Source organism: Micropterus dolomieu, linkage group LG11, assembly GCF_021292245.1.
Source record: "Micropterus dolomieu isolate WLL.071019.BEF.003 ecotype Adirondacks linkage group LG11, ASM2129224v1, whole genome shotgun sequence".
Lineage (NCBI taxonomy): Eukaryota > Metazoa > Chordata > Actinopteri > Centrarchiformes > Centrarchidae > Micropterus > Micropterus dolomieu.
The window spans coordinates 18650526-18663015 of record NC_060160.1 but is presented as its reverse complement, the minus strand read 5'-3'; the positions used below and the strand labels follow the sequence as shown (position 1 = coordinate 18663015).

At 42.3% G+C, this 12490-nt stretch overlaps 2 protein-coding genes across 4 annotated transcripts in view; one reads left to right on the top strand and one right to left on the bottom strand.

The window, feature by feature from the left end:
• The window catches only part of LOC123978599 (formin-1-like), a 55526-nt gene extending 51355 nt beyond the window's left edge, over positions 1-4171 (bottom strand). For 2 of the 3 annotated variants that reach the window (XM_046061919.1, XM_046061922.1), the window contains exons 1-2: positions 4046-4171; positions 1487-3173 (exon numbers count right to left, since the gene is read on the bottom strand). In XM_046061919.1, coding sequence (XP_045917875.1) covers positions 1487-3074 — 1588 coding nt within the window. In that variant the 5' untranslated portion in view covers positions 3075-3173; positions 4046-4171. The remainder of the gene's footprint in view (positions 1-1486; positions 3174-4045) is intronic. The other variant, XM_046061921.1, reaches the window with a different exon arrangement.
• Positions 4172-6045: 1874 nt separating this feature from the next.
• The window catches only part of LOC123978624 (ryanodine receptor 3-like), a 109037-nt gene continuing 102592 nt past the window's right edge, over positions 6046-12490 (top strand). The window contains exon 1 of the mRNA XM_046061967.1: positions 6046-6406. Within this exon, the coding sequence (XP_045917923.1) occupies positions 6359-6406 (48 nt within the window). The 5' untranslated portion in view covers positions 6046-6358. The remainder of the gene's footprint in view (positions 6407-12490) is intronic.

Genomic DNA, 12490 nt, shown 5'->3' with positions numbered 1-12490 from the left:
ACGGCACTGGAACCTTAACGACCGTTATCTACCGCACCGAATATCAACGCGGATTTCTGTGCTTCAGTTCGGTGCAAATAGAGGTTAAAAACCAAGCAAATATCGGCCAAAATAAATCGGCAGCATTAATCGGCCATCGGCCGACCCGGATTTCAAAAGATCGGTATCGGCATCGGCGTGAAAAAAACCATATCAGTCGACCTCTACTCTGGTGCTTCCTCCAAAAAGTCAGCAGAGTTCCTAAATTACAGGTAAAACTGTCTACACTGTGATTTAGAAAAGTCCAACCATCACACATGGTCTCTTGGTGAATTGCATTATCAGTGGGAGGCCATATGTTTGCTGCTGCAGATTAAAGCAAAGATTGTGTTACACTGACAGAAAGGGATGATTGACCACATTACAGTGGTAGCTAATGCAATAATAATGAGACTTCCTTCGAATCATCAGCCCAACAGCAACAACATCATTGGAGTGTGCAGTTTGGAGGGATTCTAGTGAAGGTGTGTACTCTTTAACACAGGAACCTCTCCTGCTGATCAAAGAACTAAAGGTCACAGAGTGGCCTGGGTGGTGAGACTAGTGACTGTAAGCCGAGCCAAAGTGACCAATGGTCATTAATGAAAAGTTATACTGATAAACTCTGAACTATACTTGCAACATTATTATGTTGCAGGTGATAAAAAACATTTAGTCATTGTAAGCATAAAATACAATACTGCAGATTATGAAAAGAGTTCTGCAAATAGGGAAATCCTAATCCTTTCTTCCTTAGCCCCTGTTCCCATTGGGTCCCTGATCCTTTGTCATTTTCCTGTGAAGTGGATAGGATGTGGGTTTAGGGGAGGGACAGCAGATCCCTCAAAGTCCAAATTGGCAATGCTTCAGTTAACACTGTGCTCACGAGAACCCTGGTCAGGTCGAACCCTGTGTCAACTTTGAGCCTTTGATCTGGGACACTCCCACTAATCTCTGCGTTCCCAGTGGCGCTGAGAGAGTTAAAATGGATCATCAGGGGAACTATTCTCAGGCCCTGCTTGCCCCTTGCACAACTCTGCTGGGTAGTTTTTAATTTGTGGTCACACTCAGCCAAGTACACAGCAGTCTACAGAGACATTTTGGAAAACTATGCTTATTTACTGGTCTAGCTAGTTTATTAGATAACAGCTGGAGTGACAAAGTAAAACTTCCTTTGTGGAAAATGTTTGTCAGTTACAATGCTGCAGAGTAATTACTGGAGCATTTCAACAACAACCTCAGACAGTAAGTCTGACACACACACACACACACACACACACACACACACACACACACACACACTTTAATCTCTCTCTCAAGGAATCTTTTTCTTCCAGCAACAGCAATGCCAGATCAAGGGTATATTTTGACAACCATTTCATGCTACTAAGATGATAAAAGCACTGGTGTCAACATTTACATCAAGGCAGGGAGTTTGAACATGAATCCATGTGTTCAAACATCTCACCTGTTGTTGTGGAGTTGCTGGAGGAGTTCCACTTGGAGTTGCTCGGCCGCCTGCTGAGGTTCAGATCCAGATGAGTGACAGTCCGCTTGTTGCCATTCTTGTCCATGACCTCTGTGAGGATTTTGGGCTCACCGGCGTTACTGGAGTTGTCTTGTTCGTGGTCCACATCCTGATCTGAGAGCAGTACAATGCGGTGGTTGAGCTGTGGGCTTGCATGCTTGGAGGACAGAGGGGACAGGACTGGGGACATGCTCTGGAGACTGTTGGAGGCAGGGAAAGATGCGTTGAAGACGTCAGCAAGAGAAGGTGAAGTGGGGCTTTTTGTGTGGGATTTGGGATAAGGTTCGGCGGTATGGCATAGGGGCAACCGTAGCCCCTCAGAAAGCTTGTTACATGTCTTCTCTTTACTGACTCCCAGCATGTGGTCTTTGTTTGGTCTTCTCCACTTTCCATGCTCCTGCTGGCAGCTGCTAGTCCCCGGATGTAGCACGGCTGGCCCTGTCGCGTCTGGGCTTGTATGGCTGACATGTTGCACTCTCCCTTCCACATCTTGGACTTTGGCCACCACCCTCACCCCTGTGTTACTCTGTTTGATTTCCCTGTACAGCTGCTGAGCCGACTTGACTGTTGATGCATTCTCGGATAATGTCTCAGCCAAGTAATCTATCTTCTTAATTGGTCGAAGGTTGCTGCCACTTTCCCGTCTGGTCAGACCCTCCATCAGGCTGCAAAATGAGGACTCATAACCCAGCTCACCATCATACTCTGAGAAGTCGTTACAGAAATCAATGTCAGGGTCAAATGTCTGGTTGTCGTCCATGAAGTCCCAACCCTCGCGAGCGCTCTGGAACGGTTCCTCCATGGGCAGGATGGGATTACTGACTGCACTGACATAAGAACCGGTGAAAGGGCTGTCAGACGCGTGGACAGAATCCAGGATACCTGGGATCTGCTCCACTACTGAGGATGAAGACATGGACACACTGTTGTGATCAGGACCCTCAATAGATGAAGATCCACTTGTAACTTTCCTCTTCATCTTACCGTGCAGGAAATCCTCAGCACTGTCAAGCTTCTTGCCTCCCAACTTCTTCAGCTTTTTGCTCTTGGATGTAGCTCTCTTAGGCTCTGGAGGCACAGTAAGTGAATAGTTGCTGCTGCTTAGAACCTGACCTCCAAGGTGAACTTCCTGACCCTCCATGTAATCCTGGAGTTTTCCATCCTGGTTACCCATCCTGACTTTGTTGGCGCAAACCCTACAGAGCGATAAGAGATCCGCCAGCAACTGGTGGTGCTCCGCCGCCAGCCAGCAGAGCTCTGCAACTGCTTCCTTTGTTGCCTGCTGGCAGTTGAGGAGTTCGCCTGAGGAGCCGGAATACTGGCCTCTTTGTTCGGACACTGCGAGATCCTCTTTTCCCCAGTCATGATCATTGCCGGCCCTTTCTGAATGAGGGGCGCGGCTCTTGTACTTGAAGCTCGGGGCCCGCCTCTTGGGGAAATACAGGCTGATGTTGCTTAGCTCACGGATGGGTGAATATAGGAGCAACACAGTGTGTGTGCCGTCCATTATGGGTGCCATGTTAATCATTCAAGCACTCTGAGTAAGTGGTCAGCCCCCATACAGAGTTATTGGGCTCGGACTGCAGAGGAGGATCTCTGCCTATTCATCACCTGGCCAGTCCAGATACTGTCAGAGAGAAAGCAGCACACAGCTATAAATAAAGATAAACCTCCAATAACATGTTAGTCCCACTAATGACTTTTATGCACTGCTGATGGCAAACTACTTATATTCTTGTGTGAAATCAAGCTTTAGATAAAATATAATGTTTCCATATAGTATGAGTAGAATAGACATTCTCTCACAGCTAGGGCACTACAGACTATTTGAATCCAGTTTTGCACAACAGTGGGTCTACCATATTTCACTGTTAAATCAATTTATTTATAAAAAAAACTAAATAAGGTTGTAATTAAACTAGACAGTAATTATATTATACACTAAACTACTACTAAATGCACCTTTTTTTTTGTATTAATATATGAGTTGATAACTGATAGACATTTCTAAGCCGCATTTCATCAACATTTCACAAGCTGCCGCATAAAACCTGAGAGTGTCAACCAAGGTGACGACACGTGCAGAAGCGAATGCTATGGCTGCCATCTGCAATGTTTACAAGCAAAACAAGCACATATTTTACATGTGCTTCGATGGATTCCCTCAGCATTGCGCAACATCTCTTAACTGTTTACATCATAACATAATCCCGTGGGTTACTGTCACCTTGCAACACGCAATTGTGAGATTTAAGATGGCAGCACAATTACACTATCCTGCGGGTTACTTTACTGCTGTCCACTACAACTCAAATCGAATAGTGTTTAGCTTAATGTGTTATAAATTCAAACTGAACGCATAAAACTCCGCATTAGCCTCGTATCAGCTTCAGTTTGATGTCATGCATTAATTAGAAGCTGAAAGTACGTTAGAGTCAATTGCACCTGCAGCAGGTAAAAGCACAACAGCACTTCGCAAAAGATAAAACAGTTACTTACACGATTTAGTGGCATGGTAAACATTTATATTCACATCTCTGTACTGCAGCCAGCCAGTGCTCACCGCTGCTTCACTCGGTTCGTCCACCGTGACAGACAGGAGCGTGGTCCAATAGGGAAACTCAGCGCCGGCTCACATCTCTTTGATTGGTTCTTTAGCATTTATCCACATCCCACACTTTGAGTCGGTGCAGCTGCTGCTCGCAGGTAGGCCATGTGATGGATCTCAGTCGGTGCAGCGAACAGAGAGGGAAAATTAATTGTTTTTAACTGTCGCAGTATTAGTAGTATTTCCAAGCTAATATTAGCATTCTGTTGTATATACAGAGAAATAAGTGTATGTGAAAGTTACTGCTCTGCGAAGGCCCGAGGTGGCGTCTATTCTTACTAAACAGAGACATCTAGTGGCTAACATGTGCATCACTCTTACCCTACTACTAATTCAACTTTCTAATATATTCATCTCCACCAAGGACAATATGAATGTCCTTCTTTACATATTGTGGAAATCATGATAATTTAGATTACAGACAAAAACGTTTAAAAGAGGGAAGAAAAATATGTTATATAGATAGTTATATAACGCTTATATAGAGATTTTTGTAGAATTTGGTGGAAAAGTTATGCAGGGAAATTAGGGTTATATCAGGGAGTTGGAATAACAGAGCTTGGCTTAACTTATAGCCAAAAATGAGCCACCTTATGGCCAATATCTAGACCCAGAGAGGCCTATACTCCTGTAGTGACGATGCGTGCTTATTGACTTTTACTAATAAAATCATAAATAGGCTATGTATCCATGATGCTATGCAGCTTTCACAAACGCTGGTTGTGTAATTACTTCTATCTATCTATCTATCTATCTATCTATCTATCTATCTATTACAACGTGCATGTTATCATTGGCATGCTTGTTTCAACAGGCTGTTGGGCAGTAAAGAAATGAAGAGCTCATAAAGAAAGGAAGAACAAACCCTTTAATTGAATTTGGTAGAAAGAAGGGTAATAAAGAAGCTCAGGGGAGAAGGTGTTAGGGCACAGCATTTACACTAGAGGGCGGCATCGCATCGCGAAAAGGGAGCAGATGTGTTTATTTAACTTAATTGCAGAGATGAGTGGGCATCATTATGGTTTTGCTGAGGGTCAACTGTGATTCAACTGTGAGTCACCAAAGACCAGACCCATCACTGGTGTCACTGTATTCAGCCCACAGTAGAAGTGAAATGAGCTTGCATTGTCTCCATTAATTTTTTATTGAGTTTAATCTCTCTTAATATAAATAATTGAATGGCTATTCATCCAATTATAATGTTTTAAACACATGGGCAATTGAATGTCAGTTTTCCAAGCCGGTATTAGTTCTACAGCTTTGGCTCTGTTCATAAAATGGTTAACACACTCAGCTATCCATTTGAAAAAAAATGATTTTCTCGTACAATGTAATAGTATATCTGCATCATAGCAAATACAGCGTGTGCAGATTATGTTTTAGGGTAAAATAAAACATTTCCCCCCTGAAAATACTGTAGATTTGTGTTGATATTAGAGGGTGTTTGCCAGTTTGCAAGTCAGATTTCCACTTCAACAGTGGTAATAATACATCCTCTGTATAGAAATACGTGGACAGTATTGCTCAGCTATGCCCAGCTTTTGTTAAAATAAATAAATAAAATCAACAGCCTGTAAAATAATATGTTATATAGCCTATAATCGTTTCCAGTGGATAGTAGACGCAGGTCTGCCGTGCTGCTCCTCCCACACAGTCATGTCTGTGTGGTGCTGACCATGGTGCTGATCTGCACCAGCACTGGAGATAGCAGCTAGCTCAAACCATCATGAATTCCCTGCATACAGTAGAATCACGCTGTCGGTTTCCTTTCACATATTAGCGTGTTTTCTGCGTGCTCGTGGCTCGGAGATAGGGCGGGAAAACAAAAGCCCTAGGAGATACCCGTCGGATGGTGATTATTTCAGCGCATTTAATACTCTTGTGTTTGAATATTCGCGCTTCCACGGTTGTATTAATAAGGTCTGCCGGTGACGTCGCAGATAAAGACCCCGCTGCTGAATCCCGGCTACACGACTTGGCTTCTCCCTGCTTTCCCCGCCACACCGTCCCCAGTTGCTCCTGCCCGCCGATGCTGACATACACTCCTCCTCCGGGCCGTGAGCGGGGCTTGAGCACAGGGGCTTGAGTGACACATGCTGCGGTAGTTTCCCCGCTATATGGCCGTGGATTAGCTATATGCTAATATCGATAGGAGAGAGGAGCCAGCGGAGGCTTCCCGAGTCTGAACAGGCTCCTTTGCAGCCATGGCTGAAGGTGGAGAAGGAGAGGATGAGATTCAGTTCCTCAGAACTGTAAGTACATTTGCCGCCGCTTGTACTTGAAGCGCTGCTCTGGTGACTGTGGAAATACGTGTGGCTCTCTTTTTCATGGTACCTTGTGTGCGGGGTTATGACTGTCGACTGCCTATCCCATGGCTTCCTTCACATATGTTATTTAATCCGGTAGCCTTTGATAACCCTCTGCATTCTTGCAGATCTGTGAGGTGGTGATAGTGCCCTATTGTTTTGCGCATCGCTCGCTGACACCTATTGTCTTTTCCTGCAGCCTCTGTCTCAAGAAGTTGACAGCACTATTTCCCATGCCATGTCAAACTTACATGTGCACCTTGCTGCACCGTGAGAAGCCATAATTGTCTGCAGTTTGATAGAGGTAGACAGCACAAGCACTGTGATTTAACTTGGTCTTTAAATAACTCATAGAATTGAAGAAAAAAAAAAAGGTTTGTTCTGGCAGCATCACTTAAATCTCTTTGAGGAAAAATGGAGTTGTGAGCCAGTGTGTATGCTGTGTAATATATTCAAACGTGGAATCCTGGCAGTGTAGACTGCATGTCCAGACAGTCACCCCAGGGTTCCTGTGCAGCAGCAAAAGTCTATGCAAATGAAGTAAAAACAACAAATGAAGACAGTATTTTGTAATAAATATAGTGTTACTGCATCTGAGCCAGATTACTAATGCTGTCTTACTTGTTGGACATAAAGCGAATGTAGACATAAAGAGGATTTTTATTCATCTTAGATTAAACCCGTATATTAATTGCTCTTCTTTCCTCTAGTATTACACCACAGTGAACATATTTCCCTGTTAATACAAATGGTTTTTCTTAAGATGAAATTGAGTGTTCAAGATGGGAAAAGTCTGGCAGTGGTTGCAAAAAGAGGAACCCATTCCACTGTTGACAAAGATAGATGATGACATGATCTGCTCATCTATGGTAAAATGCATTGAGAGGCATATCATGTCTGAAAATACACACTCGTCTAGAATAGATGAAGGAGCAGAGTGCTGGAGGTCTTCCAGATTGACCCAGAGACAGTAGGAGGTGTATGGTTGCACATATCACTGGCACTGTGGCTGTGGTATTGCTTTATTAAGCTGATCACAGATGCGCACCCAGCTGTACTTTGAAGTAAATAGAGTAGGGGTGTTCTTGTTTATATTCAAGTTATACTAAACCGGCTTGATTGAGACACATTTTTACAGTAATGCATTAAAGTAAGGTCTCCTAGGGACCAGCCTTATATAACCCAACAAACAACAGTGTCATCATATCAACAGAGATCCAAGCAGATACAATGCAGCTTCATAACACTACCATTAGGTATCAGAGAGGCATAAACAACATGAAGTAAACGATGGATTCTTGATTAAGTCAGTCTTTTTGCGCTGAAAGGTTTGCCTGTCCCCAGGCATGGCAGTGATCTTTAAAATTTCCCTTCCTTTTCACTCAAGAAAAGCTGATACCACCTCGTACTTGTTTGTCCCGCAGCTTTTAACCACAGCTCACAGAGGTCACCACATCAGCATGCCTGCCACTCCAAAAAAAGAGCTGACATTTCAGCACCACTTCTCCTCTTTTTCTGGGCTTGAACTTAAATGCCACCAATCCGCAATCAGGATTTTTACAAGGCGAGCTTCAGAAGACTTTGTTGTTTTTGCTTGCTTGACTGTTCTGGTCCCATTTGTTGGATTCACAGTGAACATTTTTTCCCCCCAGATGTAACCCAGGGAGAACATGACGTTGACTAATAGGAAGCTGCTGTTGCTTTAAAAAGGGCTTAGCAGCTTGTTGCATCCCCTCCACACATGCAAGTAGCTGACAGGCTGTTGGGTGTCGGGATGGGGGTGCAGTGAGCGAGCTTGGTGTTCATGAGTGTAAAAGTGTGTGTATGTGTGTGTGTGTGTGTGTGTTGAATGCAAATGCGGAGCTGAAGCTATGTGGTGCAGTCAGGCTGCACCAGACGTGCCACAGCAGAGCACAGTGCAGAAATTATTCATCAGTCCAAGCAAGGCACAGCTGAACTACTCAGTGTGGAGGAACAGAGCGGATACACACACGGCTATGTACAAACACACACACACACACACACACATATATATATATAAATATATATACGTAGGCATACATTTATCTAGTACATGACTAAAGTCAGTCCTGCAGAAACAAATGCTCAATTAGACACACACTTGCCTATCCAAACACATGCATGCATACACACAGCGCTGGCTCCTAACTTGCTTTTGCGTCGTAGGTGGCAAACAGGCCGTAAGGATATGTAGAGGCTACATTTCTTGCTGCCATCCAAATGTTGCTTGTTATTGGTGCCAAGGAGCTTGATAAAGCAGTTCACAAACTGCCTTTTCACTAACGACGCAAAGTAATTTCCCTGGAGTGGGAGCAGAAATTACCCCTGCCGGACTGCTGCCTATAAACCCAAACTCAGTGGGAGGAAAAGAAGGGAAGAGAGGGTAGGAGCGAGGAGATCTCAGCCATGGGTAATTTGATGTTATAGGAAGAGGAACGGTGCTGATTGTGAGCCAGGAGACTTAGAGAAAAGCTTCCCCCAAACTGCTATTTAATGTCAAAGGGGGCAAGGGGTTGCGCGGAGAGTTTAATAAGGCTGCGTATTCCACAGGAACTTTATTCGTCCTGTTTGGAAATTGGATATGTCCTCAGATGCACCAGCTTCTAGCAGCGCTGGCTTCATTATAAGCAGCGTAGTGAATAAAATATCAGCTTATGGTTACATAGCTCAGGCTGCTCATTATGTAAGGGTAGTTTTCTAAATGAATTGCTTGCCTACTCTGCGTTGTGTCATTAGAGCAGACGAAGAGTAGATGAAGAAGAACTTTTGTTCTTGTGTCACTCAGCTTTTTTATGTTGTTGTTCTGATTCATACAACCATCCTGATGGAAGCCCACTCATTAGTGAAAACACTGTGCAGCATGCGGTGTGACCGTCCATGTAGAACCACATGTGCACAGCTTCTCTGTTGCGAGGATTCCTGCTAGGCGAATATCAAATTCTGGTGATCTATTAGCAGTTCGAGTGGGAGTAGCGACTTTGAAAAGGCCAGACTGGGGCTTTGACTAATGCACTGTGGCAGCTCTTGGCTTGTTTATGTGAAGGCACCGGTCTCACTTTGCATCCAAGCGATGACTGTTAATGCGGCAACCCAAACCAGCAAAGACAAAAAAAAAATACATGATCCACATGAGAGGAAAAAACAAGGCCGTAAAGCAGCATTTATTTTGCCTATCCTATGTACCCGTTACATCAGTGCCAGAGCTTGCTGCCTCTTCACCCACTCATGTCTCTGTGAACACCCTGCTGGGCTGCTACTTTGTTGCTGTTGCTCCTTTCTGCATTGCTCTTCTCTTCTTTGGTCATATTTCGCATTTCACCGTCTCACTTTTTCCTGCTTTTTACTCCCTCTTTTAACTGTCATCTCCCTGTGGCACTGCTCTTCTCCATTGTGAACTGTTGCTGCATTGCATGTCATTACGTTTGCTTGTGTATCTATATGCTGTGTGTATGTGTCTTTTCTGGAGGTTTGAAATGGTGATTGTAGAGAGCCTGTGAGGGGAGAGGCTGTCTCTAACCGCTGCTGCCCGAGAGACAGCCAATGATCTGCAGAGTGCAATCGGAGATGCATTATTCTTACAATTAAACTGTATTGTCTATACTGAACTGTATTTTCATTATGTCTTTCTACATCCAGCCAGCATCTAAATTATTTAATTATTAATGGATATTAAAGGTTTGCATTCACTCTTTCTTTATGGATATATACATATGCAAACAAATATATATGTATATATATATGTATTGTGTGTGTGTGTATGTGTATATGATTAGTATCAAGCCAACTTTGGAAAAGAATTAGTGATGATTTAGTTTATTCCTTTCACTACAGTGTGTACATCCAGTTACCACCTGAATGAAAACAATAACCGGAGTTACTGAAATAATTATATTAATGGTTTGTGTCTGCTACCATGTAATTGGAAGTAAAAAGTTAAAACAAGATATATTTGATTTGTAATTTCACGTCTTTCTACATCTAAGTTGATACCTGTTTGTACATGATTTTTCAAGTCTGACTTGCTTCATATTTGGCTCCTCCTATTACTCTGTCACTTGCCCTGTGTATAATTATTAGCATGAAATGACCATGAAATTATTCCCACTGATGGGAATTCAGTTCAGCACATCGTCACATTCTACTTGACACCAAGGAGGGGAGCTTTAATGTTATTAAGATGAGGTCTGCTGTCATTTCATGGTTGAATTAAAAAAAGTAATAGCTCAGTTTCATTAGCGACCGACAGGCATTTTATACATAATGGTGCAGATTCAAGCTCAGAGATTCACTCTGGAATAGCTGTTATCTATGTCTTTGGCAAGTGTGAATTCTAATTGATTTATATTGGTTCTTTTCATGGACAAGTTGCATTTAAATTACACAAAATGCAAAGTATGTCATGTATAAGGAATGGTATTGATCGAATGGATACTCTTGTTCTGTACTGCATACATACGACCAAATCCCTACTGCAGTATTGATTTCCCTCATGTCTCCAATATCCTCCTTCAAAATTCTTAATATTGCATCTTCAGAAAGTCAACTTTCAGAAAAGTAAGTTGGTTTAAAGTTGAATGTGGAAGCGTTGTTCAGCAGAAGGCTGTTTCTCTGTGTTGCGTGATGAAGATGGACAGTTGGGATAAGCCTGTGATGTAGAGGGAATTAAGGCAGCAGGCCTGCCCAGAGACAAGCCAGTGTAAAGCTGCTGTAATGAGCTATTGATCGTGCCACCAAATGAAGAAATTTCCTCAGTAATGTCAGTGGCATGTAGCAAGCGTGCCTGATTGATCTGCTGTTTCAGAGCATGAAAATTTTATAAGGCAGTGTATGATGCGTCTTTCCAAAGAAGATGGTGTTGTTGCTATTAATATGTCTACCATTAATGTTTTCAACTGTAGAATCAGAAGCTGCCAAGCACTGGTGTAAAGTATTTAAGGTGTTGCAACAAGTTATTATTTTCATTATTGATAAATCTATCTGTTATTTTTCCATGAATTGACTGCTTAGAGTATTCAGTGTATAATAATGACAAATGCCTATCACACTCTACCAGAACCTAAAGCCTTGTCTTAAAATGTCTTACTTTACCTAACCAACAGCCCAATATATAAAGGCATTCAGTTTACAGTGGTGTGACGCAAAAGCAGTAAATCTTCACACAGGAGAAGCTGTCACTGACAACAATAAGCCTTACTGATTATCTAAATTGTCACTAAATACACATTTAGTTATTTGAACACCAGACAACTTCCCTAGGTAAGTAAATAAGCAAATCATGAACAAACACACAAAACACACAAAGACTGAGGTGTCATGTGTTTTAACTCAAAAGTGTTTTAACACAAAAGGCGGAGGACAATACACTTTTTGTATATGGGAACACTTTATCATCAGTGTGTCTTCACACACAACAACACACACACAACATCCATGTGTGGAAGAATATCTATTGGCTGGATGAAATTCAGTACACTTGTAGCCAGCATCTAAATTATTTAATTATTAATGGATATTAAAGGTTTGCATTCACTCTTTCTTTATGGATATATACATATGCATAAAGAAAGAGTGAATGCAAACCTTTATGTATTGTGTGTGTGTGTATGTGTATATGATTAGTATCAAGCCAACTTTGGAAAAGAATTAGTGATGATTTAGTTTATTCCTTTCACTACAGTGTGTACATCCAGTTACCACCTGAATGTAAACAATAACCGGAGTTACTGAAATAATTATATTAATGGTTTGTGTCTGCTAGCATGTAATTGGAAGTAAAAAGTTAAAGCAAGATGTATTTGATTTGTAATTTCACATTTCAAAATCTTATGGCTATCAATGCTCAGATTTCCTATGCTCAAATTCCTATTATTTATTAGACTATAATGACGTGGACTTGCCACTTGCACACATCTCCGAGCTGAAATTACATGGGAAAGCCAGAGCAGACTATTACCTCTTGAGGTACAAAGTGGTATTATGACAAAATGACGTGACGTGACTAGCTGGTTA